Below are 22,970 nucleotides of genomic sequence, written 5' to 3' on the forward strand. Positions count from 1 at the left end.
TGAGTCTGTTTCTTTTCTTTTATAGATTTTTCATCCATATACAGCGGAAGCCAAATTATGTTGACTGTAAGCCAAGATTATGCAAACTTTACCCTGAGATAAAATCTTAATTAAATTCAGTGGAAATACAGTAGGAAACTAAAACAAATAAAAGAAACACTTGCACCCTCGGGACCAGACTGCACATTTGAAGCATTTGCAAATTGCATATAAAGATCATAGGTTTTGGTCACACTCGATTTCCTCATGACTCTAGATGTCCTTTGCCCTGGCCTGGTACTGCTTTGCTCTCCCATAAGTCCCTAAAGGGTAGCCTCTGCCATCGTTTTCCCCTGTACTCTGTTCCTAGGGACTTTTTTAAAACTTCTGCCACCCTCAGAGCACACCCTGATGGAGAGGAGACAAAATATAGGTTCTGAATCTACAATTGCATTTGTCCATAGCACGGTACAATGGTCACAGCAGGTGCCCAGGAAATGCCGTTGATGATGATGTTCATCTCCGTGCTGTCTGATAATACTATTTACCAAGCTTAGCATGTCACATAATGTATTTGCACATTACAGGGAACTTCTGGATTTGTAATGCCACATTTGTCATATAGAATGTGTAACAAGGAGCAAATTATAACATCAGAGCCCTGGTACATGTTGAATCTGAGGAGAGAACTTGCTTATTTGCTATTTTCTGTAAGCTAAAGACTGGAAAAACACAGCCACATGAGTTTGAGTGGCATAAAGGTTAGCTGCCTACAAGTTTCTTTACAGAGACAATGGTCTCTTTTAGAGTAAGAGAATTCTCAATTTTAGATTTATTGCTCATGCCACTTTTTTTTTTAATCCATAGAACACAAATGAAATATGGCCAAGTTGGATGGTTATCCATTTATGCTCCAAGTGTTGATTGCTTTAAGAAAGTTTTTATTATCCCATTCTTCTTCAAAGTAACTGTGATTCCTACCAACCCTATGGGATCATAAATAGGCCACCTGTTAGCTGAGACATAGTCCCATCTGGGTCCTTGCCAAGAGATAAACCGTAGTGGCAAGAACTCATCAGTCAGTGACAGCTGAGAGTGTTCATTAAATCTCATTTGTTGTGACACTTTTTGTTTCTTTTAAATACAAATCCAGCAGCTCTTAGCACAGCAGCCGAGAGGCTTTGGTTGTTCTAAAGTTCTGTGGGAGCTGAGGTCTGCCTGGAGTCTGCAGGGAGCCAACTCCTTGGTGCTTTGAGCATTTTATCAGCCCCCTCTCCTTTGCTCATCCTTCCGTCCCTCCCGCCACCCCTTTAGGACCAGTGTGTTGGCCTTGGAGCCTGCAGCTCAGGAGCTGAGGGCCACCCTGAAGAAGTGACACTGAAGACTGGTGGACACCCAGGGTGCTGTGGAATGAAGCCTAATTGCTTCTGGGCTGTGGTTCAGTGAGTTCCTGATAGTTTTGCTGATGAGCATAGAACAACTCAGCCCACGTTCCAAGTCATTTCCTTCTCAGTGGACAGCCTTTTGCCCCTGTTGAGGAGATGCCCAAAGTATTAATAGTTTGTTAAGTTGAATGTTTACAGAAGTAGACATGCTAAGTGTTTCAACGATAATAATATCTACCAGTTGGGACATTTAATATGTGCTCCTCAGTTCACTAGGCATTTTTAAATTAATTTATCATCTCATTTAAATTTTAATGACATTGCTGAGAAGTAGGTGCTAGTGTTTGCCTGTTGCAGGTGAGGAAACTGAGGCTGAGAGAGGTGGGGGTTATTTGCCCAAGGCTCAGAAGAAGTAACGGAGCTGGGACTTGAGCCCAGGTGTGTCTGGGTCCAAGAGCCATTTCTCTAAGCACAGCATCATACCATTTCCCTAGTGGCAGCCATGGCAGTGTCGTGACAACATCACAGATGCTGACTTAAGAGAGGCAGGATAGCAAGGCAGGGTGCCAAGGGCTGCCAGGTCCCGGATCTGGCTTGGAATCCTGTCCTACAACTTCTAGATATAGGTGCCCAGGCTTTGATTTCTCTGAGCCTCACTTTCCACACTTAAAAAACATGGCCCCAAATAATTTTGTACAGAAAGGGAAAAGAAGAAACCAAAGAGGAAAAGAAGTCATCAAGGCCATCTGATAGAGTTGCAGCAGCTGGCTGAGAGGAATTACTTTGTGGGAGAAAACGTAGAATTCCAGTTTGGATAGGTTACGTTTGAAAGGCCTCGGGAATAGCTCAGTGGCTTTGTCACCAAAACCAACAGTCCCCAACCGTTTTAGCTCCCGGGACTGGTTTCGTGGAAGACAATTTTTCCATGGACTTGGGGGGCCGAAGGTAGGGTGGTTTCAGGATGATTCAAGTGCGTTGCATTGATTGTGCACTTTATTTCTATTACTACATTGTAATATATAATGAAATAATTATACAACTCACCATAATGTAGAATCACTGGGAGCGCTGAGCTGGTTTACCTGCAGCTAAATGGTCCCTTATCTGGGGGTGATAGACAGTGACAGATTATTAGACGTTAGATTATCATAGGAGCAAAAGCCTAGATCCCTGTCCTGCACAGTTCACAATGGGGGTCGTGCTCCTATGAGAATGTAATGCCACGGCTGATCTGACAGGAGGCGGAGCTCAGATGGTGATGCGAGGGATAAGGAGCAGCTGTCAATACGGATGAAGCTTGGCTCTCTTGCTCACCACTCACCTCCTGACCTCCTGCTGTGCCTCCTGGTTCCTAACAGGCCACAGACCAGGACCTGTGCATGGCCCCCGGGTTGGGAACTTCTGACTAAAGCTGTATTACAATGAATATACTAATGTCAAGATGTGTACTAATGAATGTACTAATGTCTAGAAAACTTAAGACAGGGCCTCGAAAATAGCCTGTGCTGGGTACATATTCAGTGCTCTTATTAACAGTAACAAGTAGTAATACTTTTATGGAATGACCACTCATCTAGATGAATGAGCTTTGTAAAATATGTTCAATAAAATTTGGTCACTTTTTTTTTGGTCAAACCTTGTTTTATTTTCAGTGATCAGAACGAGATAGTTTAACAGACCTTCCCCACCACATCTTTGGGCCCCTGCTATTTGCAGAAACAGTTTTCTATCTTGATGTTATATTTCTGTTGTGTGAATGTGTCTTAGAGAAAACTACGAAACTGCACTTTATCACTGTGCTCAGTGGTATAGTTTTTTTAGTTTTGCTGTTATAAATCTCGACTTCTAGAAGGTAGAAATTGAGCCTGATGCCATTCTCATGATGTGTGAATGAAGGCTCTCCCTCAGTGGTGCAGAATGCATTGAAGCAAACCTAACTAGTAAAGCTTTTGTGCACTTGAGGCAATTTAACTTAATTTGTTTAAAAGGTATTTTGTCTTCACTAGATAGCACGTCTTTTGTTAACGTTTGATACTGCATTTGAATCCAGGATAGCGAACTCTCTTTCAACACTGCAGGATACTAAATGATTCCTCTCAGGTATTTATGGAGTGTAGTCTTCTCTGGGAGAGACTGAAACTCATGCTTTTATTCCTCTTCCAAATTAGAATTCTAAATTGTGAAAGATGCTTTCATTTTTAAAAGCAGGCGAGGTCCAATTCATGGTTCCCTGAGTTCAGAAAAAGTTGTCTCCCAAGTATTGCAGTTTGGTTCGATGGAGCTCAGCACACTTTGGAAGTTTTCCTTTGAGCTTAATGGGCCTTTCAGTGGATTCCAACTGCAGATTAGTCCTATTCAGACGGAACTGTGGAACTTACCGGGAACCTACTGTGAGACAGAAACCAGTCTGCTTACTCATTGCTCAGGAAAATGCCAGCGTTCTGGCATGCGTCGCTCAATAAGATTTCATTTATTCAACAGTCACCAAGTGCCAGACCCAACCCTAGGTTCCGCAGAAGGCATTGTTCCTGCCACATGGATCTTACGTTCAGGAGGGTGACAAATACATTAACAAATAAAATAATTACAGCAACAAATGCTTCAAGGAAATAAATGGGGTGCCATACTACAGAGTCACATTGGAAGGTGACAGTGTCGTTTTTTAAAGGCCCCTCAGAGGAGGTGACATTTATTTAAAACCTGAAGAATGATTCAAGGCTCAGGCAGCATAGAACCAGGAGACGAGCATTCCAGAAAGCAGCTGAGGCCAGGGCCCTGGTGAGAGGCTGGGGATGGGCCCTGAGGTAAGCAAGGTAGCACAAGGCCACTGTGCCAGAAGCAGAAGGAGCAGTTGCATCAGGTGACATTGTAAAGGCGGGCAAGGGGTAGATCAGAGATAATGGCAGGAAGTTTAGCTCTCAACCCAGGTGCAGTGGTAATCACTGAAAGGCTTTTAAGCAAGGGAAAGACATAGTCTGATGAATGTTTTAGAAAACCGCTCTGGCTGCTCTGTGGGAAGTGGATTTCAGATGAGTAAGAGTAGAAGCCAGGAGACCAGTTAAGAAGCTTTTGCAATAGTTCAGATGGAAGACGATGCTGTTTTGAACAGCACTGGTGGCAGTGAAGATGAAGATGGAGAGACGGGGAGACGTACAAGATGGTTTTTAGAAATAGGCTGTGTGGAAGGTAAGAGACAGGAAGAAAGCACAAATGACTTTAGGGAAGTTGGAGGAGCTAGGTGGTGGTGCTGTTTACTGAAACTGGAAGGTGAGATCGAGAATGTCTTTGTGCAGGGGCAAATCAGGATTTCCTTTTGGAAACTGAGCTGCCTGTGAGACCTCCAAGTGGAGGTGTCAAATAGATACCGGAGCTGTAAGTGTGGAGCTCAGAGAGGTCTGGGCTGGAGAGACAAATGTAGGCATCCTCAGCACGAGGTGGTATTTAAAACTCTATCCGCCCACCCGGAGAGTCTAGATAAGGAAGGGGGTCCTGGGTTTGGATGGGAAGGAAGGCATCAGCAAGTGAAATGGAAACAAAGCATCCAGAGGAGGAAAACTGGGAGCAAAAGGCGACAGAAGCTGAGCTAGGAAGTACTTCACGAAGGAAGGATTGGTTGGCGTGTCACATGCTGCTGAGGTGTCCAGTAGGTGAAGACAAGGGTGTACTGTGTCCACTGGATGTGGCAGCCAGGAGACTGTTGGTGACTCTGACAAGGGCATTTTTAGAGAGATGGGGAGAGAAGCCAGGCTGACGTGGGTTTAGGAATAAATGGGAAGTGAAATAGTGGAGACAGTATATGCAACAAACAAACAAAACTTGTGTAAGAGGCTTTGCTGAAAAGGAAACCAGAGAAACATAGCTGAGTGACTGATAGAGTGAGAACTGGGTTCAAGGGAATAGGTTTTGGGGTTCTTGTTTGTTCATTTAATGAGAAATACTGTTGCATATGTATATGTCAGATGGAATGCTGAGAAAGAGTAATGACTGGTATGGGAGAGAAGGGATAACTGAGAGTGACGCCCTTGAGAAGGCAAGTGGGGGTTAAAATCTGGCCCAGGCCTCAGGGGCCTTCCACTCTGGTCTTAAAGATGGAGGCCAGTGCACAGTAGACTATGGTCACATACTAAATTGTGTAGTATAGATTATGAGTATTCTGATAGTTAGGGGACCCACCAGTGCAGGCCAGCTTGTTGAGGAGGGCTTCTAGGAGGAGGCGGTAACACTCCAGTGAAGCCTTGAGGGATGAGGAGAGGGACAGTAGCTCTGATAAAGAGAGCGTGCTAGTGGAGCGGACAGGGATGTGTATGCAGAGGGCTGCCCTGATTGGTGGAGATCTTTCTTCTGGAATGAGCAGTGGGAACATACGGGTTGTGTCGACCGAAATCAGAGGAGAGCTATGGAACGCCAAGCAGAGGAGCCCAGGTGATCCAGTAGGAGCTGTCTGTGCTGTTGAGTAAACAGCAGGAATGATGAACCCAGACTGTAGCAGTATGAAAGTCACAGCCACATTGCCAGCCCCTGGACAAGGAGGGAACTGTGTTAAGAGTCAGGATGTGATCTTATAACCTAAGCCTGAAGCTCGGAGACCTCAGGCGAGGGACCTTGGGCAAGGGTGGTAGCGACGGAAATGGAAAGGCCGTGACAGACATGAGGGATATTTGGCAGCTTCCAAACTGGTAGGGGCTAGTTGCCAGTTTGGATATAAGGGGCAAATAAAACAGAGAAGTAGAAGATGACCTCAGGGTTCCTAGACCGAGAGTCTCAGGATGTCAGGAGTAGTTGGGACTGCCTGAGATGCAGATACACACAACTTGTCAAAAAAGGGATTAAAAATAAGGGGCTACAGAATTGTTGTAAAAATGTTGAGAAGTCAGTGCTGGAGAGAGAGTAATGTCTGAGCTAAGAGGCATCTTTTCCCTGTCAGCATGGGTGGCAACTGGGCGAACCCTTCCCTTTCTCTGAGAATGAGTGGCGAGGTGTCAGCCACCGGCTGCCGGTGACCTCCAGCTTGGTATAGGCTGCACCGCCCAGCACTGGGAGAATGACAGAGAACCAGTTCCTTTTCATGACATGGAATTCATTTTGACTACTTTATTATTTTAATATGCTTTTGCTTTGGAATCTTGGGAAATGAATTTATTCAGCCCATCAAGACACTCAGGTTTGGCAGATTACTTTTTAATTTAAAAACTTAACTAGGAAAATAAAATCCAGCGTTTTGTCTTCTCACTCTGTTCTCTTTTAAATGTTGTAAATGAAACGGGGAATAGAGAATCTGAGCTTTACTTTGCAGGGTGCCAAATGTGATTCTTTCTTACCTACATCTATTTGTCTTGAAATTTCTCTCTCTCTCTCTCTCTCTCTTTCTCAAGAGCCTTTTAGTCCTCCCCACACACTGCCTGTTTCTTTAGGGCTTGTTGCTCCTAATCTGAGGGGCCTCCAGGGTCAAAGAAGGTCCTCCCCGCATGGGGTCAGCACCTCTCTGAGTCCCACCACAGACTCCCGACTTCGTAACAGCTCTGCCTTTCTGCTGTGGCAAATCGTCAGGAAGGATTCGGAGTCATGTTTGTAGAAGGAGGAGATTATTACGGTACCTGGAGGAAGGACGAGGGGGAAAAGCCCAGGTTTCAGTTCTTGCCGTTGAGCTGCAAATTCTCAAGGACTCTCCTCTAAATCTCCTGGAATCACTGTTAGAAATCCACATTCCATTGGAGAGCAGTATAGGGTTATCAGATATATGAGGCCTTTCCTCCAACTCAGCTCTGACAGTTGGAAAAAAACTTCAGTATAAAACTGCAGAGTCAATCTCCATTTTAATAGTTTTGTTTTTCTTATTTAGCACAAAAACATTAGATCTCTCCAGCTGGCGTGTCTAAAACTTCTCTTTGGTATGTGCGCACACACATCTGTATGTGCTCACATGTACAGGCGCACACCGTAGATGCCTCAGGACTGTAACCCCTCTCGAGGGGCCAGAAGTACCAGCCATGTACTTCAGAGCCTAACTCTGAAGTTAGGCTGCTGTAACTAAACAGCAGGTAGAGTTAGATGCTGCTTCCTTTGACACTTCCTGCCTTTAAAAGACCGTGTCACCTCCAAGAATTTCTAAGGAGTTGTTTTTTTCTCTCCTTCCAGAGGGCCAGTTGAGAGTGGATGCCAATATATCCGTGCATCACCCTGGGGAGCCTTTGGGCGTTCGAACGGAAGTGAAGAATCTCAACAGCATCAGGTTCCTGGCCAAAGCCATAGGTGAATGCCAGCTGCTGCTCCTAGCGTCCTTCTTCCTATTGTTTCTCTCCTGCTGGGTAACAAACAACCCAGAAACGTAGGGGCTTATGCAAGAACTACTTTCGTTTTCACTGGTCCGTTCTCCTGGTCCTGCGTCAGCTCACTCATGTGGCTGTGGGAAACCAGGAGGCCAGCTGAAGCAGTGGGTCCGTGGTAGTCTGTCTCACACCCTGGGGCCTTGATGCCGATGTCTGCTGGGCTTCTCCATCCATGTGATCTTTCTTCTTATGCACTTGCCTGACCTTGGCTTTCTTATGAGGCAGTGGGAGCATTTCAGGAGGATGAAGGCAGAAGTGAGTCCTAAGCTGTAGAACTCACACAGTGTCACTTCCAGTGTATTCTGTTCAAAGTAGATTGAAGCCAGGCATAGTGGCTCATGCCTATAATCCCAGCACTTTGGGAAGCCAAGGTGGGTGGATTGCTTGAGGCCAGGAGTTCAAGACCACCTGGGCAACATAGCAAAACCCCATCTCTACAAAAAGTAAAAAATTTAGCCAGGCGTGGTGGTGTGCACCTGTACTCCCAGCTACTCAGGAGGCTGAGGAGGGAGGATCACTTGAGTCCAGGAGTTTGAGGTCATAGTGAGCTGTGATCGCGCCACAGCACCCTAGCCTGGGCGACAGAGCAAGACTCTGTCTCTGAGAAAAAAAAAGAATATTACATTGAATTCAAAGCAGACTTGAGGGGAAATTAGACTCTACCTGTTTATCAAAGGATCCACAGAAGATCATGGCTATGTTTTACTATTTTCTACCTTCTTTCTGACCAGCCTGAGATTTATAAGGGCATGGTTGTTCATTTTAGATTGACCGTGGCTTGACCTAAGTGGTCATTATGTTTTCCTGCTTTGTATATTCTTTTTAACTGCTAGGTTATGTGCCCATGCAGTCAAAGAGTAGTCTTTCTGGAGCCACACTGTGGGTATTTCATTGATGATAAATGTATAATAATTAAAATAGCTTAGCAGGATAAATATCTGGGCAATCCCATAGATATAGGTAACTGTGAATTCAAGGGGAGGACCTCAGAGTACTAAAAAGATTTTTTAAAACCAAAGCTCTCTAGAGAGGAAGAAGGAGGGATGGAGTTTGAAGTGCACCGCTTCAAGAGTGCACAGAGACCAAGACAACTGAGTTTGTTGCCAAAGTTTTGCTGTAGCCAGAATGTTTAATAGAGCCCTGGTCTTGTCAAGAAAATATTAGAAACAGTACAGAAAAGATGATTCTAGTCTTGTGTTAAACCTTATTGTCCTGAACCTCAAGTGAATCAACCAGCCTCAATGAAGACAGTCTTCAGGAAAAAGGCATTAAAGTGGTCAAAGGGATAGCTTATGGGAGCAGAGAGGGAAGGGGTAGGTTCCCACATGAAGGCAGACTAAAGATGGTGAACTGTTCTGCCTCCAGAAAGGGACATAACCCATGTTCCCAAAGCCGGGAAAGGTTTGAGTCAGGGAAAACCCTTATAAGCCAAGTTGGTGGGAAGCGTGGAAGAAATGGAGGAAATGCAGGTAGTAGTGGGCTGGGACCCGTTATTTTAAGAGTTGGTGATAGTAACCTAAAAGAAGCAGCCAGATTTTAGGTAGAGTCATCCACAAGTTATGAAGGAGACCCCGGCGTCTTTTTGGCTGTCCCTAGGCTTCTCCTGTCCTATGAAGAACTCTTTGGAGGACCAGTCTGAGGGGGAATTCTCCCTGTGGTCTGACTCAGAGTGGAAGAGCCAAAGCTTTACTACTATGGGTTCAATTCTCCAAGTCTGTGATTCTTTCCACCACCTTTTTCTCCCAGTGTCAGGCCATTTAGCCATCATCTCGTGTCAACCAAAGAGATCACTGGAGCTGGGGAGAGATGGGCAGCAAAAACTGACATGTGTTGGTGTTGCTGCCTCTTAGCAGCTCGGATAAAGGGTTTAGGTTTGGGCAAGGGAAGGTAGTACATGGTGGGAAGGAAAGTTAAGGTGGAGGCTCAAGATATTTTCATAAAGAAACTTAGCAGGCTGGGCTCAGTGGCTCATGCCTGGCCTGTAATCCCAGCACTTTGGGAGGCCAAGGCAGGAGGATTGCTTGAGGCCAAGAGATTGAGACTAACCTGGAAAACATAGTGAGACCCCCATCTCTCAAAAAAAAAAAAAAAAAAAAGGCAGCAGCAGCTTAGCAATTGTGATTGTGTTTTAGATCCCCACAGCCTCCCTCATTCCATGGATCTTAATCATTCGGTGCTGTGGGTCCCTCTGTAAAGAATGCGAATGCTGGACCCTCTCTCCAAAACCTGCACATATGCACACAACCCACACTTTGTGTATAATTTTGGGGGTACCAGAGCCTTTGAAGCCCATCCCAGGCTTCCAGGGTAAGAACCCTTGGTAGGCAGCAATCTCAGACCTAGATATTGGGCCCAGCCCCACTTCTGCCAAGTCACGTCATCTGCATGGGGTTGCGTAATGATCTCTCTGAACCTGAATTGTCTCAACACAGAGGGAGCCTGCCTTCCTAAGGCCCTTTCCAGCACCAGTATTCTGTGATGGCAGTGAGAGGGAAATACAGCGTGTAAGGGAAAGATAATTATAAACAATCTTCTTGATTTTTTTTTAACTTAAAGATTGAGAAAGGTTGTTTCTAATTATTGCTTGACTAGATGAAAGGTATAATCAAAATATGATGCTAAATTGGTGTGTTTTTCCTAGACTATGAAATTCAGAGGCAAATCAATGAACTTGAGAATGGAGGTGAAATTCTGAACGAAACACGCTCATTTCATTACCAGCTGGGGTGAGTTCGCATTGCTGAGCGTCCTGACCACAGCCAGGCGGGGTGCGAGAGGGCTGGGCTCAGCCGCTGGCCAGCCATGTGACCGTGAAGGAGGCACTTAGCTTCTCCACTCTTAGGTTTCCTCAAAAAAAAAAAAAAAAGATCATTCTGTACATTTTGCTTTCTGTATGATTTTTTTTTAATGTATTCACTTAAGGTTTTCCCATGGAAGGCCACAGAGTTCAATTTTGCCTATGTCCCTTATTGGTAGGGGAGCCCTTCCCTGCATACAGGCTGGCCAGTACTGCTTGCGATGTTTAATGTTTTCTTATTTAACTATTGCAGGTGCACCATGTCAATGAGAGACAAAGAAGGAAAACAGGACTACAGGTGGTTACTCCTTATGGCAAAATACTGCTATATATCGGGGGCTGGAGTGTATTTCAAGTTCATTTAAAGTTCAACGTAATGATCCTGAACAATTTTGAGAAACCACTTTTTGTCATTGTTGTTACATGATGGGACATCTGGACTTCCTCTTCGATATGCATACTGAGAGAAGTACTAGTTTCTTGATTTGGTAGCCTCAGAGTGCCTTGTTTGACTGATTCAGCTTTTGGAAGAACTTGTTCATCCACTTTTGTGTCGAAGTTGTCATAGTTGAGCTAAGAGGATGGCAGTTGAGGTTGGGGTCTAGGCTCTTCTTATTCTTGTGTTCAATAACCGATTCAGTACTATGCTGAATGAAGCTCCTTGAGAAGAAACAAGAAACGAGATGTTGATAGCATATGTTGATGGTGGTTCCCTTGAACCTCACATGATGCTGTTTCATGATAAATTAAGTTGAACTACTTAATATGAGACCCACAAAGAAAGCTGATACTAAGAACAGGCATAAGATAAATTGAAACTTTTATTTTTTTTCTCATTGAGTTTAGCAGGTTGAAGTTTTAAGCAACAAAGTTGTGAGATCAGCCACCTTTCCTTTGTGAAGGGCAGAAAGATGCAAGTGTAGCTGTTGTTATCAGTGTGAATCAAAATTAGCATGCTTATGTGGGAAAGAAGAAACTCATAAACCCTTCCCGTGAACCTCACCCCAAGAACTCCCATTGTGTGTCTGCTAGAGTCAAAATTATTTTAATTAACCGTGAACTTCCCGGGTGAGTCTGTTCTCCCAGGAGCCCACTTTATTCCTGAGTGTCGCTCCCTGCCCTGTTGGTGTGCCTTCCCCTAAGTGTGGAGTCTGACTTTCCATCCACCCATGGCTTCAGTGTGATGCCTCAAATGATAATGAGCTGCAGGAACTTCCCATGGATTTCCTCTTGCCTTCAGAAGCCAGACTAACTCACAGAAGAGATCTGGCGGTGAGGCGATGGGTAGTGTGTGCTTCGAATCCGTTCCCTCCGAACCACCACTTCTTCTGAATACCCTGCTTTTTTTACATAAGCCGTTTGACAAAAATGGGCAGAGAGAAACCATGAGTGCTGGACAAAAACAGAGGGAGGGACATATTGTTTCATAAGATTACATGCGATGGTGCAGCTTTCACATTTAAAAAAATTAATTCCTTTCATTTTTTAGAGCAGTTTTAGCTTTACAGTAAAATTGAATGGAAAGTTCTCAGGTACTTTCCCTCCCCACTCTACCCCCAGAGTCTCCTGTTATGTGACACAGTAATGCAAGATGCTCATTTGTTACAATGATGAAACCAATATTCACACTTCCGTATTGGCTAGAGTCCATGGTTTACACTAGGGTTCCCTGTTTGTGTGGCACATCGCGTGGGGTTTGACATATGCACAATGACATGCATCCACTGTCGTGTCGCACCGAGAAAGACGTTGCACTGCCTCGCTATGCCCTGTGCTCCACCTCTTCATCCCTCCCTCCCTCTCCTCCAGCTGTCATATTTTATTTAGGCAAAATATATTCATTTCTTCTATTTTTCAAGGATAAATTTTTTTCCTTTCATTTTTTTATTTATGTAAATGCTGCTAAAAATAGTAGAAATGTTGAAATGGGGGGAAGTCACCTTTCCTTCTGATAAGCAAATTGTTCTCATTCGGTCCTATTTTTTCCAGCCTGTGTCTTTATGAAGACATAGTCCTGCGTGCATACGGATGCTTCTGTCAACAGTGGATCATGTATGCTGCAGGAGTCCCATGAGATTATCACATGGCATTTTTACTGTCCCTTTCTTGTTCAGACATGCTTAGATGCACCAATGCTATTGTGTTACAGTTGCCTACAGGATTTGGGACACTCAGTAGCCTTGGAGCAGTAGGCTGTTCCACATGGCCTGTGTGTAGTAGGCTGTACCATCCGGGTTCATGTGAGTGCACTCTGTGATGGTCCCATGACAAAATCACTTAACAACACATCTCTACAAACACATCCCCGTCATGAAGCAACACACAACTGTGGACACAATTCCTGATGAACTGTGGAATGAATTATGTATCCACAGTTACAAATCCCAGTGTGGCTTCAAGCCTGTGTTGTCCTTTCACTCATCTTATTTATAAGCATGGAGAGGGGTGGGTTTGGAGGTTTTGGGTGGGTTTGGAGGTTTTCCCACCGATGCACTGGGAAACAGAATTGACGTAATAGGACATTTGAAGATATTTGCAAGTAACATGGCATCTAAACACAGAAACATTCATGTTACTGGGGTAGGTTTTGTTTTCTCATTAATCCAAGTACTCCAGATTCAGGTCCTGTCTCCTCTCCTCTGTCTGCCCAGGTTCATGCCAGAACCCAACCTGCCTCCCCTGGTGCTCTACGACGCCACATCGCTGCCCGCAGGTGCAGACCCACAGCAAGTGATCAATATTGACCAGATTCGGGAGACACTCCCGGAGCTCCCCAGCGTGACCCGAGAGAGGCTCGTGCAACAGTATGGGATGCTGCTGGAACACAGCTTCACTTTGCTGGTAGGTATCGATCGGATGCCAAGACGATCTTGGCTCAGCAGATGGGGCAGTGTCCTTCAGAGGCCTGCCACACACAGGCTGCCATGGGCTCTAAGTGGGGTGGGCATGTTTCTTAGGTTGTACCATAGATGCTACTGAGAAGAATAAGATGTAGTAACCTTTGCTCACTGCCCTGTATGGTAAATGCTCCTCATACAACCGGAAGATGAAACGCAGTCTTGTGTTAGTCATTTCTTCTGTGTAGAAATGAACACCTGCCCACAGCAGCTGTGGAGACTTCTTGAAGACCGTCCAGATGTTATGGATGAGCTTTTCCCATGTGTCTGAAGGACAAAAGAAAATCAGTATATAGGGTTTCGGGATGTCTAGCAGTGTCGAGCCGTGGCAGGGCTGGCAGGAGGTTGCGTTCCCAAAACCCAGCCAGTTGTGTTGCCAATTTCAGAAGAAAACGTTTATTCCACACGAAATGCCGAAAACTCTGACTAAAAGTATCAGTCCTTTGAGGCTTGAGGCTGCGTCTGACGGGGCCGGTGGAGAACTTGACACTGTCGAGATCTGCTTAGGGATTTTCCATCCTTTTCAGAGCTGCCTGGGGCTTTGTGGTTTTCTTTGTCATGGCAGCATTAAAGTGATGCAGCATCGGTGAGGGCAGCATTTTGTCACAGTTGTCGTCGTTTTGTCTGTTAGGAAGTGGGAAGTTTTGTTGCTGCCTCTTCCAGGGAATCAGTATACGCCACACTCATCTTTTAGGGCAGCAGAATCTGTGGAAACTCTGGATTTTTGCTTTTTGGATGGCCAATCATAACTACATTGGGATGCTGGAATATATGTTTTTATGTCTATTTATACACTTCCAGTAACATCCTAGCATTTACAGTACAACATAGGCAGTCAGATGCATGTTGAATGAATGATTCTCTCTTCATCATCCATAAATCAGCTACTTGGAGAAGCAGAGTTGGTCACTGCCTCCTGTGGGCTGCTGTTTGATCTTCTTCTTACCTTTCTGGCAATTGTATCACTGTCTTTTAAGTGCTTATTAGTGTATGTTGTTCAGCATCTTGAAGGCAAGGACTGCTTCATCTTCTCTGCTACTCAGCACAGATGAGCACAACATCAGCAGTGCTTAATGCCACACTTTGACTACGACTCAGTCAGTCAGCATTCCGTACAGGGGAGCTCTTAACCCAAAGCCTCTTACAATTCATGTATTTTTCCTAGGTTGATGTAACAAAACTATATTTCAGTCTTCCCCACCATCTTGACCACTTGAGTTTCCAACCTACTTGAAATAAACACTGAATTCTAGCCCTATCTTTTATTACTATTTGTGAAATTACACAGGAGATGGGAGGAAGGTACCAAGGCTGCTCAGCCTCGAAGATTTAAGTTACCTCCCTCCACTCAGCAGGAGCCCAAGCCTACCCTTTGAGGTAGTGTATGATGAACCAAGAAATGGCCAAGGTTTCTTTGCTCAAAATGTGATTTCATAGAGAAATCCACTATATATAACATTAATTTGTGTGTGTGTATATTAGCTGTTTCCATAAGAGAGTGAAAAAAGCTTTCAGAATCTCCTCTCAAGAATACAGCTGTTTCTGTTCAAGGCACTGTATGAGAATCTGTGCCCCCTTCAGAGGGCATTTCCATAGGATTGTCAGTCTCGGCCATTGATGAGGGGTAATGGGGACAGCGTCTGCCTCACCTCAGTGAGCATAAGCTCCATGAGGGCAGGAACATTTTTGTGTTTGTGTTTGTGTCCTTGTCTTTATTCATGGGTCCTGCATGGTGCCCAAACCTATTAGGCCTTAAATAGGTGTTTGCTAGGGGCTGGCAAATGAGTGAGTCTATATTTTAATAGTTTAAAGGCCTGTATGGGGAAACCTGCCTTCAATTTTTAGTTCAGCATTTTTTTTTTTTTTTTTTTTTTTTTTTTTTTTTTTGATACAGGATCTCAACTCTCGCCCAGGCTGGAGTACAGTGGCATGATCTCTGCTCACTGCATTTTCTGCCTCCAGGATTCAAGCCACCTCCCACCTCAGCCTCCCGAGTAGCTGGGATTCCAGGCACGAGCCACCACTCCTGGCTAATTTTTTGTATTTTTGGTAGAGATGGGGTTTTGCCATGTTGGCCAGGCTGGTTGAACTCCTGGCCTCAAGTGATCCGCCTGCTTCTGCCTCCCAAAGTGCTGGGATTACAGGTGTGAGCCACCACGCCCGGCCTAGTTCAGCACTTTTATTAGTATCTTCTGTGTAGCAGGTTCTGAGACAGAAACAAAATATTTTTTTTAAGATTTTTTTTTTGACTTCCAAGAATTTATACACACACACACACACATACACACACACACACACACACTACAATAACCAGCCCCCAGGACAGATTACACTAGATAGATGAATAATGTAGGATCAGGGCCCACAAGAGGTAGTGGTTAACTTGGTCGGAAAAAAAAGGGTGAATTTTTTGGCCATTTTTGAAAGGACTTTTTTTGATACCTTAAAAACATGCTTATTTTTATGGCTTGCAGATAATGTATTGGGTGATTAGTATTTCTCCTTTAAAGGGCTAGTACTTGAAATTTCCAAGATAAGTGAGATTAGAATGAGATAGGAATGGAAAGAGAATGATTCAGACAAATTGTTTTCCTGAAATTAGGCAGCCTGAGCCCTTTATGACTTTGTAATCATTGGAAGCTGTGTTACTCATAACATACCCGAAAATGATATGTTCATGTTTTTTCCTGCCTTCATCAGAAACACAACAGATTGCTGAGAAGGGCAGATGCACAAATCTAATGAACCATCTTTCAATGTAAAGAGCGCCCAGGAGTATTCATTAAATAAATAGCAGTGGTGGAAGTGTGCTTTGCAGAGCTGCGACTCTGAGCTCTGTGTCTTCGGATTGCTTATTAAATTAAGCATCATGCACATGTCCACCCCCACGCACACCTCACCCACAAATGATGACAAACTTCAGAATTTAACTCCAGTCTTTAATTTACCTTGTCATTTTATCGTGCAGTGAGCACCAAATTATTGTTCATATTACAGAACTCTAATGTTGTACTTTAGCGTCTACCACACACAATACCTGACACATAGTAGGTACTCCATGACTGGGTGGACAGATGGGTGAGTGAATGGGATGTTATCACAGCACACAGGAAAATCCTGGGAGAAGCAACGTTCCTGATAACAGCATCCCTGTTTCCAAAGGTCAGATATATAAACCATGCTTTGACGACCCAGAGAATCATGGGGTATCTTGCCCCACCTAAAACTTCAACCTATTTAGCTAACCTTGCTTCTCTAGTTTATGTCAAGTTGCCTTGATTTCATATATATATATGAAATCAATTTCTTTTATATATGTATGAAGTCAATTTCCTGTGTGAGAAATCAAGGCAACTTGATTTTGTGCCTGTGTACGTGTATATATATATCAAGGCAACTTGACATAAGCTAGAGTAGCAAGGTTAGCTTTTCTCTATATATAAATTTGTATATATTATAAAATTATACACAAATATTTATGATTATAAAATTTATTATAATATAAATTTAGGGGCTACAAGTGCAATTTTGATACATAGATATATTGCATAGTGGAAAATCTGGACTTACAGTGTAACCGTCACCCAAATCATATACACTGTACCCAGTAAGTATTTGTCATCCCTTTTTCCCTTCCCACCCTTCCAAGTCTTCAGTGTCTGTTATTCCACACTCTGTGTTCCTGGGTACACATTATTTAGCTCCCACTTATAAGTGAGAACATGTGGTATTTGATTTTCTGTTTCCGTGTTGTTTCACTTAAAATAGTGGCCTCCAGTTCCATCCATGTTGTTGCAAAAGACATGATTCCATCTTTTTTATAGCTGAATAACATTTCATTGTGTAGATATACCACAACTTCTTTATCCAGTCATCCGTTGATGGACACTTACGTTGATTCCATATCTTTACTGTTGTGACTAGTGCTGTGATAAACATTTGCATGCAGGTATCTTTTTTAAATGATGATTTCTTTTCCTTTAGCTAGATGCCCAGTAGTGGGATTGCTGGATTGAATGGTAGCTCTATTTGTAGTTCTTTTTTTGTTTGTTTGTTTTTGTTACTTAGTTTTTATTTCATAATCATAAACTTAACTAGTATTTGTAGTTCTTTAAGGAACCTCCATACTGTTTTCCATAGAGGCTGTACTAATTTACATTCCCAGCAACAGTATATAAGCATTTCCTTTTCTCTACATGACCTCATTTGTAAAGATTAAAGAATAGAAATGTTGAAGCTGAAATCCAGGCATTCGGATTCTGAAAAACGAGAGATTCTAATAGCATAACAAGTTTTTCTCGGAGTCAATATATCAGTAGTCGTTATTATAATAGAATGATCAGAATTATATGCGTGTGCATTATTCTTAGCAAAATCCTCCCCAGCTGGTATCCATGGGGCATCTCTTCCTAAACCCTGTGCTTGACTTCACTCAGAGAACACAAAAGCATTGTAGCCATTTGCCTAAGCAGCCTAGAAAAGGCTGCCTGCTTCTAGCATGCTCTGCAAGTCACATTGTACCACTTTTTAATCTATCCTTACAGCAACCCTCTGAGGCAGGGACTGCTGCTCTCCCCATTTACAAGTAGGGAAATGTAACCTCCCCGGTGCAGTAACTTCCCCAAGCCCATGTTGGAGCCACGTTCAGAGCATGCTGACTTCAAGGCCCAATCTCTTCATTCCTAAGCCCTGCTGCCCACTTGCTTATGAAATGTACTATAATGTCAAACAGAAATAATGTTTTTAGTTAATTGCTGTTGGTGGTCACTTTTGTTTCATTAGTGGAGAAAGTAGAGTTTTTACTTTTGTTAACGTTCATGCCACTAGCGTTTTGTTCTGCACAGTCACAGAACATAGATTCATTTAAAAGTTGTTACCACTCCTATTGGTTTTTAAGATGCCAGACTGCCCTATAAATAAACATAAAGCGCCATCCACTGAATTTAGTGAAAATCAGTCAACGCCAATGAAAAGCAGAAATCATGTCTATTTTCCAAGTGGAAAAATAAAGTTAGAAGAAAAGTAATATAAGCTGTCCTCTGCAGCTTTATTTATTGTGTTTCTTAAACCTGCTGCTGGAGGCACTTGAGTCCTGTCTGAATCATTGGGAAGTTCCAGGCACAGTGACTCACACCTGTAATCCGAGCACTTTGGAAGGCCAAGGTAAGAGGATCCCTTTTGGCCAGGATTTCGAGACCAGTTTGGGCAACAACATAGTGAGACCCCTGTCTCTACAAAAAAAAATGTTTTTTAATTAGCCAGCCATGGTGGCACACACCTGTAGTCCCAGCTACTTGGGAGGCTGAGGTGGGAGGCTTGCTTGAGCCCAGGAATTTGAGGCTGTAGCAAGCTGTGGTCGTGCACTGCAGTGCAACCTGGGCAATAGAGACCCTGTCTCTAAAATTTAAAAAAAGAAAAAAGAATCTGAAAAGTGTCTCCACGTAGGGCAGAGTTTGTGGCTTGATTTTGCCTGGTGCCTCCTGTCCTTCAAGCCTGGCATGTAATGGGCACTTGGTAGGAAGCAGAGATGAGCTCACAGGGCCCTGGCTGTGCATGAAGTCAGTAGATGGGAAGATCTGAAGCTCATCTGTGGGAGATTTCAGTGGAGGAAGCCAGAGCATCCCGAGTTGAGTGTTTTTTTGAGGGCCTGCCACCCTGACTACAGTGCCAGATGCTAGTTCCAAATGTCAGTGCTTCAGCTTTTCCACGTCTCTCCGGAGCAGCCCTACAGGGCATGGAGTTAAAACACTGACTCGGGGACAGACACCCTTGATTCCACATCTGACCTCTGACACTTTGGAGCTGGGAGGGCTCTGCAGGGTAACCGGAGCTGTTTCCCTCCCCAGCTGAAAGAGGGGGTGATGACTCACTTACCCCGAAGATGACAGACACAGCCACATCTTCACTGAATCTAAAAAAGCCTAAATACAGCCAAGCAGACTCCAAAGAATATGCCGCCAGGGACAAGAGTGTTGACACCAAGCAACACGCTAAAATGGTTCTTTGAGAGCCACGAAAGGCAGGGTTGTAGAAAAATCCAGCATGGCCCCAGCGAGACTGTAGAAGATGTGCTTGCGAGCCCTCGAGTCAGCACCCTGGGCTGCCGTAGGCTTGTGTTTGTCTTTATAGTCAGCCTCAGGATGTGTCATCTTACTTACAACTTCATTCTCTCCAGCTGGTTCTTCCACTTTTAAAATCATAATCCTTTGTTTCTGACATCATGGAAAAGGTGAAGGTGTCGCCAAGGGACAAAGAAACAGAAAAGATATGACTACAACTGGTTGTTAAGTGGATTGTTTTTCAAGAATTTTCCATTAAGTGGCTGGTAAACTAGAAATGACCAGGTTTGCTTTCTGGATGAATTGCCTATAAAATAATTTCCCGTGATAAATATCTATATATCCCATATGTAATACTTTAAAGCTAATAGTATCTAAAACCATATTGACTGGTTTTAGACTGGCCAGACTTACTGAGGTGCAAAGTAACTCACCTTCTAACTACTGTTGAAGGAAAATCCATTTGGCCAACATCGTCAGGCACCATATTTCATGTCCGTGCAATTTTCAAAATTGATTTTACTCTTCATTTTATAAAAATTGCATCCAGAGCTTGCTAGCTTAAGGGTGCTTTTACAGTGACTCTATACACTAGAAAAGTAACCAAGTTTTGTTCTGGTAAAGTTGAATAAAAAGATGTATCATCTAACTCTACTTCTGTAAAACCAGCCGTTCATTTCTTTTGGATGCAAGGGATGAGGAGCTTTCAGAGGGGAAGATGCTCTAGGCTCAGAGCCATGTGACCCCTCAGGATCCTGCCCAGTAGGGAGACAGTGCAGGGAGGAGTGCCAGCCTTGGGGACCCACAGGGGTTCTGTCCCCAACCCATCCCAAAGCCCAATTTCCTGTGGAATAATTTCCTTTTCAGGATAAATACATATTATTTCAGGTTTCAGGCAGATCTTGGAGGAAGGGAGCAAATCCTCACTACCTCTGTTGCTGTTTCTAAGCTCCAGCCAGAAAGCTCCTATTGAGCAACTCAGGTTCCTTCCACATGGGGACAATTTGGCAGTGGTGGTGTTTGGCGCACTGGAATGTGACTACAATTGGAATTGATTTCTTGACAACACACTGCCTGTGTCCCATTCGTGCAGATACAGCCTTTTAGCTGTGCCGGTCTGCTGTCAGCTTGTAGTACCTGAATTTGGATTTTGATTATTCGGGGGAAGTTGTTATTCCCAAATTGGTTTCCTTCAGCATCTCCCCTGGAGTTACTGCATCTCAGAGGATGTAAGGTCATTTTCACGTTAGTCTGAATATCCCCTGAATGGAACTGGTGCCTGAGTTGAACTCACGATCTGTCTACTTTCCGGCTTTGCTGTGAACATAGCACAAGTGAAATGGTTGGGACCAAAGGTTTGCTCAGATTGTAGCGGCTCCCAAGCCCTGCTGGGGAAATGACCCAGGAATAACAATCGTGGGGACCAGAACAGGGCCCTGGACCCCTAGTTGTATGTTGCTTGGGAGAACACACCCGTGGTGTTTGTGGGTCCATTTCAGAGCCTCTGCAGATCCCTGTATTCTTGCCAGCAGCAGTGGAGGTCCTGCATTGTTCTAGCTTTCTCCTGACACTCTCGAGGGGGTGGTCGTGTTTCCTGTGCCAGCCTCACACCACCAATTAACTTCCTTTTGTTTTCTCCACTGACGAGGCCTCTCTAAATGAGTAATTTTTCTGTTCACAGGAGCACTCGCGGAAAGATTTTTGCAGAGGCTTCTTGTTTCTGTGAAAAGCGGAAGGGGCACCAATTCACATCACCCACCCAAGCCACTGCCCCACTGAACATTCTAGTCCTTAGCCTTGTCCTGATGCCTGCTTTCTGGCTGAGAGCCATCACTGTCCTGGGCCTCTTTGCTTCATTGCCATCCCCAGCACTAGCATTTGGTCTTATTTTCAGGGCCATTTTTTTACATAGCTGTTGTATTTGAGTTTTGTTGTTCTCACTTTGTAGGAATGACCAAATCCACAGGAATAATGACACAGCAGGGCCTGCGTTGATTCGCAGGTGATGAGCCTCCTCCAGCGTCTGCACACATGCTCAGCAGCTGCTCACCCCAGCACCCCGCTGCACAGGGGACGGATGCAATTCCAGTGTGTGCCTCTGCAAAATGACACCTTGTGACATGGGAGAGCCTTGTCCAGTGGAAACCCCTGTGGTTCCATCTGCAGATGCAGAGCCTCTGTGTAGTCAGCAGCTCCCATCACAGGCATGACCTGCCCAGTTAGGTAGGAGTTACTCTATTAGAGGAATTAGAATGCAATAATAAATAAAATACAATATGCTTAATACCAAACCAGTATGAGAAATAACAGGATTTGTCCTGATCAGGATTGTGCAGTGTCCAGGTCTGGGTGTGCTCACAGGACCTCTTCTGGGGCAGCAGTAGCGTGGGGAGGGGATGCAGAGGCAAGGCAGGGGGCGGGAGAGGGGCAGAGGAGCTCTGGCCGCCCTCCGTCCCCAGGGCCCAGCATGGTCTGTGCGGTGGGCGTGCAGCTGTCTTCCTTCCTGGTCTGGGAACGGGTGTGTGTCGTGCCACAGCTGAGTGCCACGTAGCCTAGGTGTACACTGGCAAAGGCAGAAAGTAAACCTGCCATTTTCTCCTTCTGATTTCAAAGTTAATTTCCTTGCAACATTTTTAATACGTTAAGAACCTTTGAACAGCTGGCAGCTCTCAAATAGAATAATGGAAGTGTGGGACAGCGCTTTCTTCAGATGAGCTGGCTGCCTCCCATTGTGCCTGGCACTCCTAGGTGCTGGTTTCAGTCCCCAGGCAGGCAAAGACCATGCCCTTTCCTTCCTCAAAGGCAGAGCCACGCAGAGGTTAAAAGCAAAACTGCAGAGGTTGGTCCTAATTCTGGTGCTCTCTTGCTGTGGGACCTCAAGCAAGTTAGTGCCTCGTGTCCTCATCTGTAAAAGTCCTGAGAGTGCTGAGCTCAGACGGTTGGTGCTGGGATGAACTGAGGTAATGTGGAGAGTGTGTAGACGGTGCCTGGCGCCCGTCACCGCTGCTGCTGTAACTCTGGTTATCACTGTCCTCAGCAGCAGCGGCGGCCTCACGCAGCCACCCACAGGGCCCGGTGCTGAGCTCTGTGTCTAGCACATATTCAGTAGATACTCTTGAGCACCTCTGACTAGCCCAGAATGGTTCATCTGGGGTCCCTTGTAGCTGTCGGAACACTCCCTGTCACATAACCAGCTGTTCCTCAACTTGCATTCTTCTGGGCTGCTTTTTCTTCTCCGAGTCTGCCACTGGGCAGCTGGCTCTATCAGGTTTCCTTCTCGTAAATAAATATAGTCCACCTCGTTTCTGGCCTATCATCAGCTTCACAGGGTGTGTGACTTAGAACAAGAAATGCAGTTGAGAAATCAGCCTTCATCGTATTCCAACTGGAACGTCTTCCAGCATTTGCATTTGATCATCTCTGAGGGTGGGATACAGAAGACGGCTTCAAGGCAGGTTGCTCCCAGGGCCTAGTGCAGGGTAGAAAGGTTCCTTCCCTGAGCAGGCAGTGGCGGTGAGCAGGTCCCT

General features: G+C 44.6%; 1 protein-coding gene across 2 annotated transcripts in view; it reads left to right on the forward strand.

Annotated features, from left to right (window-relative positions):
• The window catches only part of GATB (glutamyl-tRNA amidotransferase subunit B), an 85,114-nt gene that overhangs the window by 41,614 nt on the left and 20,530 nt on the right, over positions 1-22,970 (forward strand). For both annotated transcript variants that reach the window (XM_050791562.1, XM_050791564.1), the window contains 4 exons: positions 7,500-7,613; positions 10,332-10,416; positions 10,741-10,785; positions 13,139-13,328. In XM_050791562.1, coding sequence (XP_050647519.1) covers positions 7,500-7,613; positions 10,332-10,416; positions 10,741-10,785; positions 13,139-13,328 — 434 coding nt within the window. The remainder of the gene's footprint in view (positions 1-7,499; positions 7,614-10,331; positions 10,417-10,740; positions 10,786-13,138; positions 13,329-22,970) is intronic.

The sequence above is a fragment of the Macaca thibetana genome, chromosome 5 (assembly GCF_024542745.1).
Source record: "Macaca thibetana thibetana isolate TM-01 chromosome 5, ASM2454274v1, whole genome shotgun sequence".
In the NCBI taxonomy this organism is placed as follows: Eukaryota; Metazoa; Chordata; class Mammalia; order Primates; family Cercopithecidae; genus Macaca; species Macaca thibetana.